This window comes from Balaenoptera borealis (genome assembly GCF_965194805.1).
Source record: "Balaenoptera borealis genome assembly, chromosome: 1".
NCBI lineage: Eukaryota > Metazoa > Chordata > Mammalia > Artiodactyla > Balaenopteridae > Balaenoptera > Balaenoptera borealis.
The window spans coordinates 150,861,055-150,885,702 of record NC_138860.1 but is presented as its reverse complement, the minus strand read 5'-3'; the positions used below and the strand labels follow the sequence as shown (position 1 = coordinate 150,885,702).

At 43.7% G+C, this 24,648-nt stretch overlaps 1 protein-coding gene across 2 annotated transcripts in view; it reads right to left on the bottom strand.

The window, feature by feature from the left end:
- RAB3B (RAB3B, member RAS oncogene family) overlaps positions 1-24,648 on the bottom strand; it is a 63,597-nt gene that overhangs the window by 11,349 nt on the left and 27,600 nt on the right. For both annotated transcript variants that reach the window (XM_082371923.1, XM_082371922.1), the window contains exons 3-4: positions 7,542-7,660; positions 4,185-4,309 (exon numbers count right to left, since the gene is read on the bottom strand). In XM_082371923.1, the coding sequence (XP_082228049.1) occupies positions 4,185-4,309; positions 7,542-7,660 (244 nt within the window). The remainder of the gene's footprint in view (positions 1-4,184; positions 4,310-7,541; positions 7,661-24,648) is intronic.

Below are 24,648 nucleotides of genomic sequence, written 5' to 3'. Positions count from 1 at the left end.
GAGGCTGAAGGCATACACAAAGCTAAGAAATAGTGCAATTAAGTTGCACTCACAAGCTAATAAATTCTATTTTTTTAACTAAAGCTTGTTTGATTTGGGATTTTATCACTTGCCATAATGAGAGTCCTAAGTCAAATAGAACTTAGCACAATTTTTAACAGCTTTATTGAGATATAATTCACATACCATACAATTCACCCATTTACACAATTTTTAATTATATATTTATTTGTATAATTATTTGTTTAATGTCTCTTTCCCCCATTAGTTCCGTGACAGTAAGAATCACAGCTAAGTGCCAAGATAAAACCTGGCTCAGAGTATGTGCTCAATAAATATTTTTCAATAAACAAATGTACGAGTGAATGAGTATCTATCCTGTGCTGGGTGGCTGGGATAATGAAAAAAAATTTTAGACATAACCCCTGCCACTGCTGAGGTCTACCAAGAGAGACAGACATGTAAATAGGCAAGTTCTGGTAAGCAGTAGAGGAAAGCTCAGGAAGTCGTGTAGGACTGAGATGGGTTACCTTGACCTACCCAAATCTAACCAATTCATTAAGGCTCTCTTTAAGTACCTTCCTAAACCCTGTAGTAAGAATTAATCTCACTTCCATCTGTTTTCCTACATAAATTAGATAGATCTTTATTGGCTCTACCACTTCCTAATTGTGTAATCTTGAGCAAGAGCCTAATTTTTCAGAGTATTGAACATGACCTACCTTGAAGACTTATAGTGAGAATTAAATGAGATAATTAACGCAAAGCATTTCATATAATGCCTGGCTCAATATATCTCAGCCATTATTACGATATTTGCTGTATAGTGAGGTTAAGTGGTTAGAAGCACAGGCTCTGGAGCCAGACTACTGCTTGAGTTCAAATTCTGACTCTACTTGTTACTAGCTGTGTGACCTTAAGCAAGTTACTCAACTTCTCTGTGCCTCAGTTTTCTCATCTGTTAAAAGAACAACTTGGGGCTTCCCTGGTGGCGCAGTGGTTGAGAATCTGCCTGCCAATGCAGGGGACACGGGTTCGAGCCAAGGTCTGGGAAGATCCCACATGCCGCGGAGCAACTGGGCCCATGAGCCACGATTACTGAGCCTGCGCGTCTGGAGCCTGTGCTCCACAACAAGAGAGGCCGCGATAGTGAGAGGCCCGCGCACCACGATGAAGAGAGGCCCCCACTTGCCACAACTAGAGAAAGCCCTCGCACAGAAACGAAGACCCAACACAGCCAAAAATAAATAAATTTAAAAAATAATCTGTTTGTACTTTAAAAAAAAAAAAAAAAGAACTTGGATATAAGAAAAGTACCTATCTCAGAGGGTTCTAGGGGGATTAAGTTAAATGAGTAATACTTTAAACACTTAGAATAGGGCCTGGCACATGGTAAACACCTAATAAATGTTTAACTAACACACCTTTTTAAAATGCTAGTCATAAGGGTCTGGCATGCTGGCTATATTTTTTCCAAATATAAAATTAACTCACCTTTTAAAAACTTAGTCTTGTTTAACTTTAAGGGCTTGACATGCTGATTATATATTTTTTCTAACACACACAAAAATATATACATAAAATCATCTTGCACACTTCCAGTGACATGAATCTCCCGCTTGGGGAAGCATTACTCTAGACTCACACAATCCAATGATTTATGGCTCCCTAAACACAGAGTGCTGTTCCTTGCCTTTGCCAGTGTTATTCCCCCGCCTGGAATGTCCTTGCCTTTCTTTCTCACTTGGCTGCTCCTACTTGTCTTCAAGACTCAGCGTGGGCATCATGTTCTCTGACCCCAACTGAATAGGTGCCTTCTCTGTGCTCCCACAACCCCGGCACATCCCCCTATCACAACACTGATCACCAGGTGGATCACTGTTTCTGTCTCAGACCAGAGAACATAGCCTATTTCACAGCACAGTACTTGGCATGGAATAGGAGCTCAGGAAGTCGTAATTAGAATGAAGTAAAATGAAGTAGCCAAATACTTGACTCCATAAAATTTTAATCAAAACATAGTCTTGCAGTGTTTACTCACTGCCAGGCCATTTGCCAGGCACGGTGGGTATAAAGATAAACAAGACTCATTTCCTGTCCTCATGGAGCTTTCTGGAGACAAGTATGGAAACAAGTGCACCCAAGTGTGATGGGTACTGTGCCTGTTGCATGTACGGGGTATGCTAAGTGGGGGCACAAAGAAAAGAGCTGGGGGAATATGGAAGAGGCTTCAGAGCAGTGAAGATGTTCTGAAAGCTGAGTGGGCTTTCAACAGCTGGATAAAAGTAGGGGATGGGGAGTAGAAAAGAGCCTTTCAAACAGATGGCACATCACTGATCCAGGGAGAGCGCTGGGAGTCTCGGGGACAGCAGGCTGAAGACATAAAGAGATAGCCTGAGGTCACCCATGTGAGGGCTTCGCCACATGCTTACTGTTCTGCGAACTGTCGGAATGGGGAGAGGCACATTCTGGACCCTGAGAACCTCTGTGATGGGGCAAGAACCATCAAGAGCCAAATGGCCCAACCTCCGTGCTTATTAAGCACCTACAGTGTGTTAATTTCTATTCCAGGCCACACTAGCGAACAGGAGAGGGAAGAAAGAAGTATAGGACACTCTCCTATACATCTACTCATAATACACATAACACAAATATATATAAGACACAATTCACACTTGTATATTATACAATTTTCCCACCTACCAGCCCAAATATCTGTACTTCAGAAACTGGCAGAGAATATAACTTTAAACTCCCTATTCCTCAATACTTACAGCACCTAGGTTGTAAGAAATACTTTGGGAGACTGGCTAAAAGCTAAGCAGTACGCTCATTCTTCTAGAAGAAGACTTCTCTAAGGTGATCCTACATTGAACCCCAATACAGAAAAGAAAAGAAAAAAAGGAAGAAAAGAAAGGCTGCTCTTTTAAGCAAGTGTAGGTAGGTGTCCTGCTGTGCAGTCACTGAGACACATCTGAGGCACCTGGGTCTCAGTAGAGCACAAGGATCAAGGTGCTTTAACCTTGGAAAAAGTCAGAGCATCACTGAGCTGCATGCTTAAGCCACGTTGTCTCATCCCTCATACAATTACTTTTGTCGTGAATTGTATTTTGGTAACAAAGCATCAGTTTACATTGAGAGAAATTGTAAGACACAGCCTACGATGTTCAGTGTTGTAGTTGCTATAAGGCATGTTTGATATTAAGGACATTGTCGCATTCAGCATATAGAGTCTGCTCTACAGTTGCCAGTGGAGAGCAGTGTTTCTCTGGAATAATGGACTTGTCTTCATCTTAAGGACCATCTCTGAACCATGTAACTGATTATGTTTCCCTCTTTGCAATGGTTGCTGGGAAGCTCAAAGCAAATATTTTGGCCCAACTCTTGTACATGCCCAAAAACTTATAAAATATACACTTATCTCACCCCTGGCCTCCCCTTATATTCTCCTACACTTGCTTTCCCTTTGCTTCAATTGTCTCACTTATTTTTTTTATTGATGTATTGATACTATGATGATTTTTATAGGATACCTCAAATCCTTTGTGGAAGGAGCTGGTTAAAAAAAAGATTTCATAAATTTACATTTTATTTATACGTTCAAGGACCTCCCTGGTGGAACAGTGGTTAAGAATCCGCCTGCCAGTGCAGGGGACATGGGTTCGATCCCTGGTCCTGGAAGATCTCACATGCTGCGGAGCAACTAAGCCTGTGCGCCACAACTACTGAGCCTGCACTCTACAGCCTGCGAGCCACAACTACTGAGTCTGCGTACCACAACTACTGAAGCCCGTGCACCTAGAGCCCATGCTCCACAACAAGAGAATCCACCGCAAGAAGAAGCCTGAGCACCGCAATGAAGAGTAGCCCCCGCTCACCGCAACTAGAGAAAGCCCGTGTGCAGCAACGAAGACCCAATGCAGCCAAAAATAAATAAATCTATAAAAAAATTATTTATGCATTCAATGTAACAAAATATACATGTATCATAAATAATGAATACCTAGAATTCACTAGCACAAAGCCCATATGTACATCACACAAATATGAAACAATACACACAGAGCACATATGCATATAATTCACAATCACAGCACATCCTTAATGTCACAAATACAAACACACACACACCTGTCCTCTCCATTTGCCCCACTCCCATGCACAAACACGTGTCGTGCACATACCAAGCTGCTCTGCGAGGAGCCGGCCCTTCTCGGTGGGAACAACCCTCTCTTCCTCCATGTCACACTTGTTCCCCACCAGGATGACCTGCGCATTGTCCCAGGAGTAGGTCTTGATCTGAGTAGCCCTAAAGAGAGATAGAGAGATGACAGTGTTAATGACATCCTCCTAGGCTGGAAAGGACCCTGCAAAGCTCACAGAAGCCCCTTCAGTGGGGTTCGCAACACACGAGATACTGTCAACTAATTCAGCCTGGGACAGTCAGACCTCTGCTCCTGCTGGCTGTCACAGATGCTGACCCTTAAGCCCTGGCTGCAAACTTCACTCAGCTATTTGGAGTCCACCTCTAATGCCCTCTCCTCACAGGGCAGAGAGCTCTTTCTAAAACATCTATCAGATGATTCGTCCTTTCTTAAAAGCCTTCTCCGGTCCCTAGACTAGCTAAGCGATGAAGTCTAGATCCCTCAGTTAGGCGTTCAAGACCATTCCCATCCTGTCTCTCCAGCCTCATCACCCTTCCTCTCACTTCACAAACCTCACCCATTCCTCAAAGGCTCTTCCATGGCATGTGCCTTTGCCTTCCCCACACTAAGTCATCCTCCAAGGCCCAGGGCTGATCCCCCAGTTGCCTGGGGGAGTGAGCCTTCTCAAGCTTCCCCTGGCCCAGCAAGCCTCTCCCTCCTCCTCTGTGATTCATAAATCTTCACTGAGGCCTTAGAGCATTATTATTTGTAGAAACCAAAATGTCAGCAGTGGTTTCCTTCACATAGGATGATTATGAGATTTTATTTATTTATTTATTTTTGGCTGCGTTGGGTCTTCATTGCTGCGTGCAGGCTTTCTCTAGTTGTGGCGAGCGGGAGCTACTCTTCACTGCTGTGCGCGGGCTTCTCATTGTGGTGGCTTCTCTTGCTGTGGAGCATGGGCTCTAGATGCGCAGGCTTCAGTAGTTGTGGCATGCAGGCTCAGTAGCTGTGGCTTGCAGGCTCTAGAGCGCAGGCTCAGTAGTTGTGGTGCACGGGCTTAGCTGCTCCGTGGCATGTGGGATCTTCCCAGACCAGGGATCAAACCCGTGTCCCCTGCATTGCCAGGCAGATTCTCAACCACTGAGTCACCACGGAAGTCCCAAAACTTTAAAAAAATACTTTACTTTTCAAAATTTTGAAAGTGAGCATGTATTACTCTTATAATGAGAAACAAACTTTTAAACAGAGGAAATAAAATCAGACCTTTTTATTGAGGAGACATCCTTTTGTGGAGTTGGCCTAACTCTGTCTCCAGATACCTCATCAGGTAGAAACAATTACCTCCCCTTTTGTTCCCCTACTCTTTTTTGTGGCACCGTCACACTTGGCTGAATTTATCTGTCTCTCCTTGAGGGCAGGGACAGGCTTATTCATCTTTGGGGTGCCAACCCCCAGCACAGAGCACAGAGAAAAGAAGTCATTGATTGTCTGATGAAGGAAGAAGCCAGCAAATGGTTAATCCTGAAGCAGATCTAAATAAAATCTGACCCTATCCTGACACTGACACTCAATCTAACTCAACCCTAACTGCAACCTAGACCTATTGCCTGCTCCTAAAGCTGATCTCACCACCAATCTTCTCTTTAAGGGTGAAAAGCCACTCCCTCAAAGGATGGATTTTACTCAACCACCATTTGTGGTAAACCGACAGAGAGCCAGGTTCTGTGCTGGGTACTGGGGCTTAGATGGCAGGTGGGTGCTAGGCTGGGACCAAGTTTCCCAGAGGTAAAACTAAAGGCCAGAGCTTGGGAAAGATAGACATTCAGTCCTCAGCTTCAAGACAGGTACCTGGAGCCAACTCCCCAAGTCTCCCATGCCACTCTTCTGTCATCTTCCTCCCTCCTCCCACCATCATCCTGGCTCAGCTCCCAGATTAGCAACTTAGGTTATTCTTGGAGGAATCGTCACCAGGTGTTAAAGTCACTGTGTCCCTGAGGCAGAATGAACAGGGACTGATGGAGAGAGGGAAGGAGGTCAAGGCCGACAGGAAATGGGCAGTGTGGAGATACTTAAAGAAAGAGCTAATCACTTCGTGGTGGGAGGTGGTGGGGAAAGATGGAGACATGGGAGGAGGAGAGAAAAATCATGACTGGAGGGAAGAGAGGGAACAAGAAAGGAAAAAAGCAGGAGAAAAAAGAGGCATAAAGAGAGAGGAAGAGAAAAAAGAGGGAGGAAAGGAGAAAAAAGGAAGGTGGAGAGAAGGACTTGTTAAAAGGAAAGGGGGAGAAAGGAGGAAGAAGGGGATGACCAACAGACTAAGAAGGACCACACATGAGTGACAGGCATGCGGTGGCACCCTAGACTGCTGCTCAGAACTCGGGGGTGGGCGGGGAGAACGTGGCAAGCAGCCTGCAAGGTCACTCCCAGCTCAAGGCTCCAAGGCACCAACAGGGCTGCACATAGTCATGACAACTGTTCCTTGGGAGGTGGGAAGTCTTCAAAGGGTAGCTGTTGGGCAAAGAAGAGTAGGAGACAAGCTTGGCACTGGCCCGCACTGCTGCTGTGTGCCCAGCCTACTCAGCCTCTCTGATTGTGAAGAAGAGCCAGGCACACACGCTCCATCTTTCCCATCCTTTCCACTGATTAGGGGCACCGGGTCCTGGCCCTCTGTCTCACCTGCCCTTCCTCTCGTGCTCCCTTCTCCCTGTGAGTAATGCTCCAGGAAGAAAGATGTACGTTGCTCAGAGGTTATACCTCTGGGGAACTGTGCCGATTTCTATCGTATCAAGATATTGAATCTTTATGAATTTGGACCCCCGGCTCAGGGATAAACTTTATAGGGAAGCAATATGTGGATTCACTTAGCACTATGTCCAGAATGATCTCTCTAAAACACTAATTTGAACCTTTTGTTTCCCTGTTCAAATGTCCTCACCTACCAGATAAAATCCAAATCCCTCACCCACCCCAGCACACAGAATCCTTCATGACCTCTGCTCTTCTTACCCTCTCACCTACCTTCTTGTCTTTGCACATCTGTACTCTTTTTCTGGAACATTCTTACCCATTTGTCCCTCTGGCTAACTCCTGTTCATCTTTTAAAATGCAGCATATGTGTCAGCAATTCCAGGACAACTTCCCTGACTTCCCAGGCTGGGTCAGAGCCCTCCGCTGGGTTCCCACAGCCCTAGTGCCACTCTCATCACTGCACCTGTCACATGATATTTTCATTGCCTGCTCACTGATCTGTCCTCTCCTCTCACTGTGAACTTTTTGAGGACAGGAGCCATGTCTGATTCATTCGAGTTTCCCTAGCACTTAGCACAGAGCCTAGTACATATACTAGGTTTTCATGAACAGTTTGATGAGTGGGTGAATGGACGAATCTCATACCAGTCTTGGACAGCATTAAAGGATTCCTCATTGGTGACGTCATACATCAGGATGAAGCCCATGGCTCCACGGTAATAGGCTGTGGTGATGGTCCGGTACCGCTCCTGCCCAGCCGTGTCCTGGGTGGGAAAAGGAAAGAGTCAGCCTCCTAGAAAGACTGCTTTGTTTCTAAAGAGTCCCCAGGACAATTAAAATCATCCAAAGTCTATTTAAGGAGCACCTATTATGTATCTTGTATTGTACTTGGTGACTAGAATAAAATGGTTTTTGAAACCTCATAGAAATTAATAAGAAGATAATTAAAATCCCAATAGAAAAATGAGCAGGAGTAAAGAAAAATTCACAGAAGAAATGTAAATGGATAATTATTATATTAATAGGTTTTAACCTTATTTTTAATTATAATTCCCATTATAGTTGAGGATGTAGTGAGATGTATAACCTCATACCTTGCTTGTGGGAGTGACACTTGGTTCAATCTTTCTGGTAATCAGTTTGGAAGTCCCAAGAGCATTAAAAATCGTTGTACCCTTTGAACTAGAAATTTTTCCTTCTAAAAACTTTTTCTACAAAAATAGAATATCAGACAAATATTTATGCACAAAAATGCTTCTTACAACCTTATTTAGACATTGAAAAACTAACATCAACCTATATATATTCAACAATAGGAGAATGGTTAAAATACAAGATTTTTAATGTATTTATTTATATAAGAATATTTATTATAATGGAACAATGCTTGTAAGTGTGATATAATGTCAGTTTCATAACTATATATGCAGGAAGAAAACTGGAAAGAAACACATCAAAAGGTTAATAGTGATTATCTCTATATGAGAGATAAGAATTACCAGGATTTTCATTTTCTTCAGGTATTTTTATTTTCTCTATGCTGAGCATGTATTACTTATATAAGGAGAAACAAATAAACATTTTTACTAAAAAAAGACGAAGACAATTCTTTATCTCAGGCAGCTCACAGTCTAGTTGGAAAGACAAACATGTAAGCGAGATAAGCCAAGCCCCACAACAAAGTGTTACTGGAGTACACTGGGATGTGTCACAATGTCCACACGGTCCTTATGTGAGGGACCAGCCGGTCTTCTCTGAATCGTTAGTTTTAGATGTGTGATACTTGAGCATGTATAAAACATTTCCTCATATATTATCTTATTTAAATTTTATAATAATCTCTATGAGGTAGGGATCAGTATTTACCTTTTGTAGTTGAGAATGCAAAAATGCAGAAAGGGTAAGTGATTTTTCCAAGGTCACAAAGCTGGTGACAAAAGCTATGCCTTAAATCTAGGACTTCTGATTCCAAGTCCAATGCACATACCATTATACCTCAATCAATAAAAGATTTATCCACAGGCATTTACTGAACACTATCCATAATGATAATAAAAACAAATAGGGACTTCCCTGGTGGTCCAGTGGGTAAGATTCTATGCTCCCAATGCAGGGGGCCTGGGTTCGATCCCTGGTCAGGGAACTAGATCCCGCATGCATGCTGAAACTAAAAAGTCCACATGCTGCAACTAAGAGTCACACGCTGCAACTAAGATGTCTGCATGCCACAACTAAGAAGCCTGCATGCGGGACTTCCCTGGTGGCACAGTAGTTAAGAATCCACCTGCCAATGCAGGGGACACAGGTTTGAGCCCTGGTCCAGGAAGATCCCACATGCTGCGAAGCAACGAAGCCTGTGCGCCACAACTACTGAGTCTGCACTCTAGAGCCTGCGAGCCACAGCTACTGAGCCCGCGTGCCACAACTACTGAAGCCTGTGCACGTAGAGCCCGTGCTCTGCAACAAGAGAAGCCACCGCAATGAGAAGCCCGCGCACCACAAAGAAGAGTAGCCCCAGCTCACCGCAAGTAGAGAAAGCCCGTGCGCAGCATGAAGACCCAAAGCAGCCAAAAATAAATAAATTAATTTAAAAAATAAAAATAAAAAATAAGAAGCCTGTATGCCACAACTAAGACCCAGCACAGCCTAAATAAATAAATAAATAAATAAATAAATAAATGGTTAAAAAAATAAAAACAAATAATGAGAACAATAAAAATTATAACCTGCCATTAATTGTACATATGTTGCACCTGTTATCCACAAACTTTAGAAAAACCCTGTAGGGTACATATTATTACTCCCATTTTACAGATGAGAAAACTGAGGTTCAGAGAGATTGCCCATCAAATGTAAGAACTGGGATTCAAAACAAGTATGTCTGACTCCTACATCCATTACAGTATATTGCCTTGGCTATGAATCATACTTTGTGTGACACAGAAATGGAACAAGGACCATCCTTGCCCTAAGGAAGCCTCAGTAAAAGTAAAGAGGTGGCTAAGGCATACCACTGAACCCATAATTAGCAATATGTGGCAGTATGTCATCAGTACCAGGTATGTGGCATAAAGAAAATGTGTCACACAAGTCAGATAAGGTAGAAACATGGTGGTTTTAGGTAGTTATGGAAGACGTCAAAGCAGAGATAGTGTACCAGTTAGGGTAGACTGGGTTATTCAATAATACGCAATCTCAAAATCTCAGCAGCTTCAAAAACAAGGTTTTATTTTTCACTATTTTTACATATCCATCAAGGGTTGGGTGGGTGCTCTGCTTTTTGTCTTCCTCATTCCAGGATAAAGAGTGACAGGGTGGCTACAAGAGGGAAAGAAAGTGTATGAGTCATGTGTTGGCTATTCCACTTTTCCCATTCACTGGCCAAAGCAAGTCACATGCCCATACCGAAGAAAGCACAATCCTATAATACACCCAGGAGGAGAATGGGAAATGTGGTAGATGGCATAACCACTCCCATGGATAGAATCTGTACCAAGCCCAGGAGCATTACCTACAGATGTGCTTACTTGGTAACAGAAGGAGGACAACAGGGATCTTCCAAAAGAAGAATTTTCCAAGCAGAGAAGTGAAGGAAAGGTATTTTGGCAGAAGGAAGATATTTTTCCAGTGACTACTCCAGAAGAACTTAAGGAACGGTGGGAAATGAGTAGGAGATGAAGCTAGAAAGAGCTTTGAATGCCGTGCTATGGAGTTTGAACTTGATCTTTTTAGGATCAAAGATTTTGAGACAGGAGATTAACATGATTGGATCTGAACTTTAGAAAGATTACTCTGACTCTGATGTGGAGAATGAACTGGAGGAAGTAGAGATGGGAGGCAGGAAGGCTGGTTGATTAGATCTTTGCAGTGGTTCAGGTGCGACCTAAGATAGATTTGAACTAGAGTTGTAGCAATGGGGATGGAGTAGAAATAGACTCAAGAGGTATTTAAGAGGTGGATTACAGGGCATGATGACAGATAGGTTTTGTTTCTGGCAGGGCTCAGTTTCTTCATGTCCTGAGCAATTCAGCTCTGACCCAGATTTGCACATTACTCAGCAAAACAAAATCTGCATTTAACACACCCACCATCCTTGGAGAGCATAGGAATCACCATCTTCTGTTTGTTGAGCAGGTTTTTGGGTGTCTTACTCGTTACTTCAAGCAGCCTATCAGAGTATTCCTTCTGACCACATACAGTACTTCTCCCTAAGAGTTCTGGCAAACAGAATTTTATCCAGCTCATGAATGGGTGAGTGGATGAATGAATGAAGAGATAGATGATTGAGTGAGTGAGTGAGTGAGAGTGAGTGAGTAAACATCTAACACAGGAATCTTAGGCACTAATATTAGAGAAATATTCACTGTCTGCCATATCTCACAAAAGTTCTGTGTGTGTGTGTGTACCTATGAAACACTGCAGCAGAATTTGATCCTCCCCTCCCACGCTCTTACCTCTGCTTCCTGAGCTCCTCAGAGCTAACACAACACATGAGACTCCTCCCTCCAATCTACAGGCTCAGACTCTAAATCTTGTCCTGTAGGGTTTAGGATTAAGCCACCTGTCCAGACTGGTGATCTAAAGGCCCAAGCAGGATTTCTGAGCAACTGCACTGCCAGCAGTTCTCATCTCTTCTCATTCCGCCTGCATTATACCACTTCTCGATGAGAGTTTCTAGTCTCTTATCTCTGCCTGGAGCCTGGCCCTGTGCCCCAGCTCTTTGACAAAGAATCCTGCCACCCAACTGATGCCCAATTAATTGGAAATCCTGGTATAGAATAATAAATGAGCTTGGACATAGAATCAGTTTCACCTCTGTACTCCCAGTGCCTAGCACAGGGCTATGCACACAGTAGGGATTCAATCACCACCTTGTTAAACAAAAAGGCCATATAGTTTTAAGGTTAGGAGCATGGTCTCTGGAATTAGACTTCTGGGTGTAAACCCCTCTTTTAGCATTTACTATGTGACAATGGTAGGCAGCCTCTAAAATGGCTCCCAGTGATTGCTGTCTCCTGGTATTCATGCTCTTGGGTAATCCCCTCCTGGGGCCATTTTCCTTTCGGGGCCTTAGTTTCTTCAGGCAAACGGGAATAATAACAATACCTATTTCACAAAGTTATCGTGAAGATTAAGAACGTTATTATATCTAAAATGCTTGGAACAGTTCCTGATACAGAGTAAATGCCACTTAGGCGTTACTTTTGTACTTCCACAGTCAGCCCCAGGAGCAGGGCCAGCTTCCCAGGGTCTGCCCAACAGGAGTGAATGAGTCTCATGCCATGTGCCACTTCCTTCTCATTCAAACCTGCCCAGGGCTGCCTCCACCCAGGGTCTCAATATGATGTTTCCCTCTAGGAGCAGAAAGTTGGCCAGAGAGAAAGGGAATGGATGAGTTAAGAGTTGAGCAGGCTTTGGACTTCCCTGGTGGTGCAGTGGTTGAGACTCTGTCTGCCAATGCAGGGGACACGGGTTCCATCCCTGGTCCGGGAAGATCCCACATGCCGCGGAGCAACTAAGTCCATGAGCCACAACTACTGACCCTGCACTCTAGAGCCCACAAGCCACAACTACTGAAGCCCGCACACCTAGAGCCTGTGCTCCGTAACAAGAGAAGCCACCACAATGAGAAGCCTGCGCACCACAATGAAGAGTAGTCCCTGCTCGCCACAACTAGAGAAAAGCCCACATGCAGCAACAAAGACCTAATGCAGCCAAAAATAAATGAATAAAATAAATAAATTTATTTAAAAAAAAGGGTTGATCAGGCTTTGGTCTGACTCCCAGCTCTGCCACTCATCAACTGTGTGCTTTTGGACAGCTTGGTTTTTTTCATCTCTCTGAGGCTCAGCTTCCTCACGATTCGAATGGAATAATAATGCCTGCTTTGTAGGGTGTTTGTAATTAAATAAGATTTTTTTAAATGTCTGGCTGATAATAGGTACTCAAATATAGGAGTATTTGTCATTTTCATTATCATTTAACTTTTCTAAGCCTTAATTTCCTCATCAATAAAGTGGTGATAATAATACCAGCCCTGAGGTGGTTATGTGAGGATTAGAGACAATGCACTGGTAGAGCTTGGCAGAGTGCCAGGCACATAGTAGGTGCTCAATAAAGTTCATAGTAGCTGCTGCTATTACTGTTGATATTGTTGTTGTTGTCATTCACCTAAAGAAAAGCAAGGTTGGAAACAACAATTCAGCTCTCACTATCCTGTGCTCAATAGAAAGTAGCCCAGAGAATCGCTTCTAAACCTCCCTCTCTCTTTTATTTTTAAAAATCACTTTGACGAACATTGATTCCCCTCCCACTGAGGAGAGTCAGAAATAGAACCAAAGAGGAGACAGGAAGGAGGAGAAAGAAAGAGGCATGACTCACTGGCTACTTGAGGAAGGAGGCCGTGTCATCAAGAGCAATCAATTCACTTCTACGAAGCAGACACACATTGAGCTCTTCATATGGGCAGAGCCTTATGCCAGAGAGTGGACACCATGATGCACAATCCACCATCCTGGCCTGCAGCAGCCCTGTCAGTGTGGCCGACAGACACTTGCTATGTGCCAGGCGCTTTGATAAGTGCTTTATATATGGGATCTTATTATTTGTACTAACAAAATAAAACTGCTGTGTGCCAGGGACTATGCTAAGCACTTTTCTTATTGTACTTAATTTTCAAAACAGCCTTGAAATACTGTTATCTTTACTTACAGATGAGAAAAATTTAAATAACTTGCCTACGATCTTGCAACCAGTTCATGGCAGACTGAGATTCAAAGCTAGGTCTGATTTCAAAGCCTGTGCTCTTCCTGGGATGCCCTTTGCTCTACGTTATTTCTCTTAATTATTATGTCATCCTGAAGCAGGACAAGTTTGAGTCCCCATTTTATATATGGATTAACTGAGGGTCACAGAGGTTAAGTAAATTGCTAGAGTCGCAAGCTATAAGGAAGCAGAGTCAGGATTCAAATTTGGTCTTTTGACAAGTGTGTATTTTCAACACAGCCTATAGCCCAACCAGACTGTGTATTCTGAATCCCTCTCTGCCCCTCAGGACAGGACCCAGCCCACCCTGAAGCCTTCCAGATAGGAGATCCTCCAACCATGTCTAAGACTTCCTAAGGCCAACAATCTCCCCTCCACCAGAGGGTAAGACTGGAAATCACCCACAACGCTTAAACGGAATCACGTGTGTCTGGCACACAGGTGCTCAACAATATTAGTTATCTTCTCTGTCTTGATTGAATCATTGATCCAACACAGACCCATCATTTCTTTCTGGAGTTTCCTCCTTGTCACCCACACACGCAATACTAATTTCTGCTCCATATGTCTGTTCATGCTACTCTCTCTGCCACATATGCCCTCTCCCAGCTCCTCCACTTGTCTTGACTATCAGATTGTTGAGTTCTAAAATTAAAATAAATCTTAGAAGTTACTCAATCCACCCGCTCACTTAAAAAAGGAATTCCTTCTACAGCATACTTGCATTCAGTGTTCCCAATGTTGGATGCCTACCACCTCAAAAGGCAGCCACTCCACTGATGGACAGTTCTGAGTATTAGAACATTTCTTCCTTCCATAGAGCTGAAAGCTGCATGTGGTAATTTCTATCCATTGATTTAACGCTGTTCTCTGGAGACCCAAAGAATAAATCTAATTTTTCACTCATGTGGCAGCCTTCCAAATATTTAAGTTCTATGTTTGTTTAGCTCTTAGAGTTTACAAAGTTTTTTTCATATTATCTCAGTTAGTTCCCAGAGAAATCCTGTGAGAGAAGAACCAGTATCTCCATTACACACACACACACACACACACACACACAAAACAACTGAACCTTGAAGAGGTGAATGATGAAAAGAGGCTTAAATAAAACCAGGTCTTCTGACTCCAAGAGACCAGTGCGCATGGCACAGGGCTATATCCCTATGTTTTAAATCACCTGTGACAGGCACCACAGTTAAACAGAATGACCAGAACAGTGATGGGAACTTGAAACTGTGTCATGGGAGAAGCAACTGAAGGAAGGAAGAAGCTTTGGGGAATCGTACTGCTATCTTCAAATATCTAAAGTGCCTAAAGGGAGGGTATTCCTCCTTTTCCTTTCTATTTTTTTTTTTTTCAAATCTTCACTGGGCACTGATTCTGTGGCAAGTGTTGGCTAGGTCCTGAAGATAAAAGGTTGAATACTACACATACCTACTTGAAGTCTACAGTGTCTGTTGACTGGAAAGAGAAATGTGCATTGGATGGGGATTCTGAGGCAGGAGAAGCCCATTCCCATAGAGCCTTCTAGCACCTTTCCTTGAGGCAACACTCTTCCTTTGGAGCTCAGCTCAGCAGAGGAGCTGGCCTGACCATCCTGGCAATGTCAAATGCTCCAATTACAGGTTCTCCTGGCACCATGTACTTCTTCTTTGTAGCACTCCTCCCCACTGTAATTTTGTATTTATTTGTGTAATTATTTGATTAAAGTCTGTCTGCCCTGCCAAACTGCAAGGGCCACAAGAACAGGATGTCTGGTTTTGCTTACTATTGTGTCTCCAGTGCCTGGCACAGCACTGGCACAGCACTGGCACATGGGGTGGGGGAGATTTCCAAAAAATACTGGTTGAAAGGGTGAATTTTGTGGGTGACTGCAACATTTTTGACAGAGCACACTGAATGTCAGATGGGAATTTCTAAAAATCCAAATCTCATCTCCTTACTCTGGGTCTAAATCCCTTCCCCGGCTTCCCACAGTCCACACGATGGGGTCCAAGCAACTCCATAGAAAGTAGACCCTTCAGGATCTACTCAGGCTTCCTTTTCAGTTTCTTCCCTACCATTCCTCCACTGAACCAATGAGTTGCAGCTTTGCCTACCTAGTGGTTTCCCAAACACTGCTCCTTCACACCCCTGGGCCTTAACCTGATATGCTGATCTTTGCCTGAAATCCCCTTTCTCTTTTATAATTCACAATCTTATTCAAGGTCACATCCTCGGAAACTTTCCTTGGCCTCCTCTCCTCTGACAAAATAACTTCTTCCTCTGCCCTTTTATGATTTGGCATTATATCATCACACACATCACATTTATTATAGTTACTGGTTCATTCACCTGTCTCCTCTTCCAGATTATGAGCGTCTTTCTTTTGCCCCACTGCACGGCTTGCTTGTGGGACTTCAGTTCCCTGACCAGGGGTCGAACCTGGGCCCTGGCATTGGAAGTGTGGAGTCTTAACCATTGGACTACCCGGGAATTCCCTATGAGCATCTTGAGACCCAGTCTTTATTTAGCTAAATCCCAGGCCCTCAACTATAGCATCTGGCACATAGTAGGCACTTACTAAGAATGCTGGTGAATGAAACTCAAAGGCTGATTATGTGCTGAGGAGGGAAAACTCATTTAGAACCTCAGGATTGGTTGGAAAAGCACCTGTGAGAAAAGGGTCACCTCTTCTTTCTGATTCCTTTCCATGTTATACACAAAAGAGGGAGGCCCAGAGCAGTGACAGACTTAAGAGGTCACACAACTAGCAAGAGGTTACCTCTGGGGCCTCCATCCCTGGATCCTGCCCGGTTATATGCATGCTCCCCCAGCCAAACTCCTCCATCCCCCCCTCTTCAATTCATTCCCTCCAGGCCAGGTTGGGGGGTGGGGATGATGAGCACCAGGAACGCAAGTAATAAGAGCTTCTGCGCTGGTTCTCCCCTCACCCTGCGCTCCAACCCACAGCTGCCAAGCTCCAAGCCCTTTGTATTTTGCAGCACCTGGGAGCCGAGACATTATGTCCCATGGGAATGGGAGGAAAGCAGAGGGAGAGAGCTTTTCAGGGAAGTTCAGTGTAGCCAAGGAGAAGCAGAGGACTGAGGAAAGGAAAGAGTATTCCCTTAAAGCTGGCTTGGTGATACATCCATCTGTCCTCAGTAGTACAGACCACGCTTAGAGCACCCTACAGTTTACAAGCATTTTTGTTGCATCATCTCATTGGATCCTAACAATGACCCTGTGATATAGATATTTTAGAGCCAGAAGAAACCAATCTTTGAGGTCGTCCAGTCTGACTGCTTTATTTTGCACGTAGGGAAATTGAGACTTAGAGAGGTAAAGTAACTTTCCTAAGGTCACACAGCTACTTATTTTTTGGTTAGGCTGGGACTCAAATGCAAATATTCTGACTCCACATCCAGTATTCTTTCCAGCACACCATGAATTATTGTCACTATTGATTTACAAGTGAGAAAATTGGAGTCCAAGTGCACATAGGTAGTAACTGGTAGATCCTTGAGGGCAGAGGGCAGGAAAGAGGTCACTGGAATCCAGGACTGGGTATTCCAAAGGACTTCCCTGCCCACTGTAGTCCTATCTAGCCTTTGAGGTCCAAGTCAAAGGGCACCTATTCTAGGAAGTTCCTTGGGATCCAGCATCATTTTTTCTGGGCCTTCACAGAATGTAGTTGGGCCTTTATTTTAGCAATAGCAGAGCACAGAATATTAGATCTAGAAAGTCCCTGTGAGAGTCATCAATTACACAAATATTTACTGAGCCTACACTGTGTCAGTGAGTAAGACCCACGTGATCCCTGCCCTCGGAATTCTCAGACTAGCAGGGAAGCTACCTCACATGTGACAAATCCTGTGACAGGTACATATAGGGTCAACTCCCTCATTTTACAGATGGGAAATCTGCGCTCAAAGAGATGAATGCCCTGGTTCTTATTTTTAGCATTGATCCCACACAAAACCCTCAAAACCTCAAATCCTTTCACAGATAATTTCCACTAAGATATAGGTACTACATTTTACTTCATGCAGATAAACTGAAAGTTATAGGGGTTCCTTTCATTGCCCCTCAATGCACCTGGCATATCTTAGGTGTTCAATAAATATTTTTGAATGAATGGATCACAGAACCTGTATCAAGGATTTGTTTCAATTCTCATCTATATCTCCTCATTTAGACTGTGGGTTCAGGGCTATGCCTTTTATTTCTGTACCCTCAGCAATGTCTAGAGCAATACATGGCACCTGGCAGGTATTCCAAAAATACTGAATGAACAAAGGAATGAACGAATGAGAGAAGCTGAGTAATGTTATCTCTCTGTTGCCTTAAATAACAAAGGAGACATGCCCCAGACATATTCCTCTTCTCAAAACCCCTCCTTCCCTCAGCTCCTCTGAAACCTCACTTCACCAGTGCTCTCCCTGCATCTCCCCTGCTCCTGCTCTGTCTCCTAAACTGGCTCTTTATCCCCTGGGCCCCTTACTTCCAAGTTTCAGATGGAAATTTCCAACGGTCTGCTGGACATCTCCACCTAGTCTGAATGCCTTAGACTTGTCCATAGTTGACTATTAAGTATGACCTATTTCATTTGTGTCTTCTCCAGCTAATATGCCCTCATCAGTACCTGGCACAGATCTAGGCACGTAGCAGGTATTTTAAAGATGTCTGCTGAAAGAACCATCATCCCTAACACCCCAGTGCTTTGGCATGGACAAATTTAGCATCACAGTTGCCAACCCATTTCCTCTTCAGTCTTTTTGCCTCCCAATTGACATCAGCACCATTCAGAGCATTCTGCGAAGTCTCTTTAGGGAATTCACTTAGTTTGCCACCTGCTGTACCCTTTAGGTGACTCACCCAACTCCCCTTCAAGACAGGAAGAAATGGGGAAGAAGTGATGTGGGAGAGGGTCAGGAGGAAAAAGAGAGGCTTGAAACAAGATTATACTTAATATATCCCCAGGTCACAGCAAGCAAAAGGAAATGAGAGTCAGGTCTTGTACTAAGAAACTGCTGGTGATAAGAACAGGACCCTTGTCAGGCAATTTGCAGAAGACAAATGGTTAATAAACATATAGTTGATTGTTCAATAAGTAATCAGAGAAATGCAATTTGAAATAATGATACCATTTTTATCCTATTAAATTAGCTAAAATTAAACTAAGATAATATTTGATGCTGGCCAAGGTAGAGTACAATAGGAATTTCACTACTGAAAATCTATCTAAAGGAAATAATCTGAAACCTAGGAAAAGTTCTACACACAAAGATGATCACTGATCACTGCAACGTTATCCATAACAGCCCCAAATTGAAAAGTAGTTAAACATTCAAACAGTGGAGAACAACTAAACTTTGAGAGGCCAGAGATTGTGCCTCATTACTTTACCACTGTTTAGAGTGTCCAAAACATGGTAAATGCAACAAACATTGTTGATGAAAGAGTTAATGAATAGATATGGTACATCTTCCTTATAAAATACAATGAAGTCATTAAAAACATATTTATACTATTTACAATAGCCAGGACATGGAAGCAACCTAAGTGTCCATCGACAGATGAATGGATAAAGAAGATGTGGCACATATATACAATGGAATATTACTCAGCCATAAAAAGAAACGAAATTGAGTTATTTGTAGTGAGGTGGATGGACCTAGAGTCTGTCATACAGAGTGAAGTAAGTCAGAAAGAGAAAAACAAATACCGTATGCTAACACGTATATATGGAATCTTAAAAAAAAAATAAAAAAAGGTCATGAAGAACATACGGGCAAGTCGGGAATAAAGACGCAGACCTACTAGAGAATGGACTTGAGGACACGGGGAGGGGGAAGGGTAAGCTGGGACAAAGTGAGAGAGTGGTAGTGTATATATGGACATATATACGCTACCAAATGTAAAATAGATAGCTAGTGGGAAGCAGCCGCAAAGCACAGGGAGATCAGCTCGGTGCTTTGTGACCAGCTAGAAAGGTGGGATAGGGAGGGTGGGAGGGAGGGAGACGCAAGAGGGAAGAGATATGGGGATATATGTATATGTATAACTGATTCATTTTGTTATAAAGCAGACACTAACACATCATTGTAAAGCAATTATACTCCAATAAAAATGTTTAAAAAAACATATTTATAAAGATTTTCTAACAATTTAGCTGTACTTATGTCATAGTTTTACCTTCAAAAAGGCAGGATATAAAATTGAATATACATTATGACCTCAACTATGTTAAAAATTCATAGAAAAGAAACTGGAAAGAAACCAGCCACAACGTCAGTAATATTTTCTTCTTTATGCTTGGATATAATTTCAAAGTATTTTTTTTTTTATGTATGTATGTATGTATATATGTATGGCTGTGTTGGGTCTTCGTTTCTGTGCGAGGGCTTTCTCTAGTTGTGGCAAGCGGGGGCCACTCTTCATCGCGGTGTGGAGGCCACTTTTCATCGCGGTGTGGAGGCCACTCTTCATCGCGGTGCGCGGGCCTCTCACTCTCGCTGCCTCTCTTGTTGTGGAGCACAGGCTCCAGACGCGCAGGCTCAGTAATTGTGGCTCACGGGCCGAGTTGCTCCGCGGCATGTGGGATCTTCCTAGACCAGGGCTCGAACCCGCGTCCCCTGCATTGGCAGGCAGATTCTCAACCACTGCACCACCAGGGAAGCCCTCAAAGTATTTTTTAATGAGCATATGTTACTTTTATAATTAAGAAAAACTAAACCCATAATGATTAATGGCAGTTGCTATTATTATTAATAGTCCAAGGAGAAGGAAATATGGGAAAAATATGGAAGATAAATCATGAGTTGATCATCATGGTAGATGAATGATGGTGTTCAAGTACTACTTAGTCTCCCTACTTGAGTGTATGTGTGAAATTTTCCATTATAAACACAGTACTTAAAATAGGAAGTGAGGTTGGAGCTATATCATGGAGGTATCGAATGCCAGGCCAGGCACTTGGACATTGTCTGGAAGAGAATAGGGAACCACTGAGGGATTTAGTGGTACCCAACATAGGGCCTATTGCCTAGAGGACATTCAGTAAGTATGTGCTAAAATGGTGAGGCTTTTGAGGATGGGGACACTGCTGCTTATGTCAAGGGCCAGGGGACACCGACCTCTATGGGGGAGGTATTTGAGGCCTGTCATCTCACGAGTCCCATCTCTCTCCAGCTCTGCAGGGCAAAACCATCAGGTTGTCTGATAAAGCCTTTCTCTCTCCAAACCCTCACATTACTTTCATTTTCCTGATAGTAAGAAATAATTCCTCAGAATCTGAGCCAGCACCAGAGCTAAATAAATGTGAATGTCCACAGGCCTGGGTTCCACGGCACCTTCTGACACAACATCCTAAGTCCAAAACCTTGGATGGAAGCCTGGCCCAGAGACCCTCTTATGAACTCATTTCCAAACAGAGACATATGAAGTTGACATATACAGGGTAAGTAAGAGATTAGAATGAACTCCCTAGGACTTCTGGGACTTAACTAGATAGACAGTCCAGGATCTCCATCCTGCCCTGGGCTGTGTTTTCCCTTTGGTCTCATAGCTGCTTTCTTTTGGGAGTTGGCCCAAGTCACCATAGCAGACAAGTCCCCTGAGGAACATTTGCATACAGGTGCCAGAGTGTTCTAAAAATAGGATAAACACTCAGCTCCACAAAGCAAATGCCTTGAAATTTATTTACAAGTGAGGGGAGACAATCATCTGAAGAGGGAGGGGAAACCTGTCAGAGGCAGCCTGATGATAGTAAGGGAGCCACATGGTGCAGGCCAGGAGTCAGGAGGCCTGGGTATGATTTAATGCGATCATTAACTTGCTTTGTGGGTTTATGAATACCAACCCCCCACACACTCTGGGCCTTGGGTTCTCCATCTTTAAAACAGGGATATTAGACTAGATGATTCTTAGGGCCCCTTCTAGCTCTAAGGAGTCAGGATAAATAGTAATAATAATAACTGCTAACATGAACTGAGTATTTACCAAGTGTCAGGCACTGTGACAAGTATTTTTCATGCATTATTCATCAATCCTCACAATCAGCTTTTTGAGGCAGGTAGGATAAAGAAACTGAGGCACAGAGAGGTTAAGTACTCACCCAAACTAACAAATGTTGGAGCTAGGAGTTTAAACCCTGTGCCATACTGCCTTCCAGGATGCTAGAATGCTACACTTATTCCTGTTTTTTTTTTTATTATTAATTAATTTTTTTTTTTTTTTTTAATTTATGGCTGTGTTGGATCCCCGCCTCCGTGCGAGGGCCCTCTCCAGTTGCGGCAAGTGGAGGCCACTCCTCATCGCGGTGCGCGGGCCTCTCACTATCGCGGCCTCTGCTGTTGCGGAGCACAAGCTCCAGACGCGCAGGCTCAGCAGTCGTGGCTCACGGGCCCAGCCGCTCCGCGGCATGCGGGATCTTCCCAGACCAGGGCTCGAACCCGTGTCCCCTGCATTGGCAGGCAGACTCACAACCACTGTGCCACCAGGCAAGCCCTAGTCCTGGTTTTTTAATCTAACAGTTTCACTGCCTTAAGCTCATTCCACCCCTCCTATTTTTTCTCTTCAGGTTCTAACCCCAGGTCCCAAACACTGTGTTCCTCAAAGTCTCTTTGCTTTTCTCATGCTGGTCCCTCTGCCTGGATCAGCCTGATCCCCTGCCCTGCTGAACCAGTCACTACTCAGAATTCAGTTCAAATGCTTCCTCCTCAATGAGTCACATTTCCTCCAATACCCATAGGCGGAAGTGATGACTGATTGCCATTTGTTGAGACTGAGTATGCCAGTTACTATGCAAATTCTTACAACTTTCGGAGAGACATTCCATTATTATATCCATTTTACAGGTGAAGTTACTGAGACACAGAGGTTAAATACCTGCCTTAGGTCATACAGCTGGATAAAGATCTGAACCAGACAATCTGACCTCACGCCTTCCTAAGCCCTTTTCTGCCCTCTCTCTAATGAAATAACATATGAATTACCAAGGTGTTTGTCTCCTCCACCAGACTATAAACTCTTCTAGTTTTGTTTTTTGTTTTATAGTATTGACTGAACTGCTGGGAGATAATTTGGAGCATCATACTTAGAAAAAAAATCAGCCTAGAGTCTGACCAAACTGAAAAAAAAAAAAAGATGAAGTCCCTCATTCTGTCTAATCTTCCTCTGCCATTTAAATCCCTTTGGAAACAAGACCAAAAATATATAACATATATTATATATATACATATTTTTTTAATTCTATACCTTGGCACCATTTCTGTTTCCATCTCAGGGGGTGGGGGAATCACCTCCTCCAAAAAGCCTCTTAAAATCCTCATTCTCATCATCCCCTTAATTTTAGTGTTCTTTAGCACTTATATGTCATTTAATTAAACACAGCAAGCATTAATGAGTGGGTACTGTGAGGGGCAGTGGTAAGAGTATAGATTTGGGGGTTAGGCACATCTGAGTTCAAATTCCAGCTCTGCCGCTTCCTGGCATGTGACCTTGAACCAGTTATCTAACTTTTTTTTTTTTTATAAATTTATTTATTTTATTTATTTTTATTTTTGGCTGCGTTGTGTCTGTTGCTGTGTGCAGGCTTTCTCTAGTTGTGGCGAGTGGGGGCTACTCTTGGTTGCGGTGCGCAGGCTTCTCATTGCAGTGGCTTCTCTTGTTGCGGAGCACAGGCTCTAGGCGCATGGGCTTCAGTAGTTGTGGCACGCGGGCTCAGTAGTTGTGGCTCATGGGCTCTAGAGCGCAGGCTCAGTAGTTGTGGCTCACGGGCTTAGTTGCTCCACGGCATGTGGGATCTTCCCAGACCAGGGCTTGAACCCGTGTCCCCTGCATTGGCAGGCGGATTCTTAACCACTGCGCCACCAAGGAAGCCCCAGTTATCTAACTTTCTGAGCCCTCCTGTTAGCTGCAAAATGAATATCCTTTTCTTGGTGTTGTTGGGTGGATAAAATGAAATAAGTGTTGTGATAGTGCTTGGGCAGCTGTAAAGTTCTGTATAAACATTAGTCATAATCATTTAATTGACGGTTTGCCCTTGATAATCTGCTGTTCTTCCCCTGGTGCCACATCCAGGACAGGCCTCAGATTCCTGGAGAGCTGGAGCTGTAGGAAAGTGTGAAGAGGGAGGATCCCAAGAAAGCAGGGCTGATAACTGCCTGAGCAAACTTCCGCTGGAAGGAAATTAAAGGGCTAATTATGCCTCTGCTGGTAGCTGGCCTTGGGCTCAATCAGTTGACACAGCAACATGACAGTGGGGGAGGATGGTATCCAAAGAGTACGTTTTCTCTCCCCACAAAATGGCACCTCATGGGAGCCTGGACACAATGTCCAACCTTAGAATCACCTCTGATTTTCTCTATTCACTCTTTCTCTTCTCTCTTACTTACCTTTTCTCTTCCTCCCCAAGTCCTAGTGGAGAAAACTGAAAGGTTCAGCCAGTTTATGGAACTGTGGGTTCAGCCTGCAGCCCTATTAGAACATTCCCTGCAGAAGAGACTGGGATATACTGGAATGGCTCCCGAACAGCACTTAATTGTTGTTTGTGGTTAGGTCTCAGTTTTTATATGTGGAAATTGTGTGGTCCAGTGGGAAGGTCTGGAGGTGAGTCACAGAAGTTTGGGTTCAAGTCTCACGTAATCCAGCTGTGTGACCTCTAGGAAAGCACAAACACTTTACCTCTCTGGGCCTCAGCATCCTCGTGTATATCATGAGGATGACAAGATCCTCCTCGGGATCAAATGAGATCAGATGTACCAGATGATCTGACTGGACTGGTATCCAGAGGGCTCTGAGAGGAAAGCAGGTAAGAAAGCAGCACGTCCATTCCACAGAGACTAACCCGAAAGAAACCCCAAGCCTCCCAGCCACTGAGGGGCAGAACTGGCTAGAGGAGGTTCCTGGGGAGGTAAAACTTGATCTGGGGCCAAGAGAAGGGTTGGACATGTCAGGTGCACGGAGAATGCTGGTCTTGACTTTGAGAGGTATAAAGCTCAGC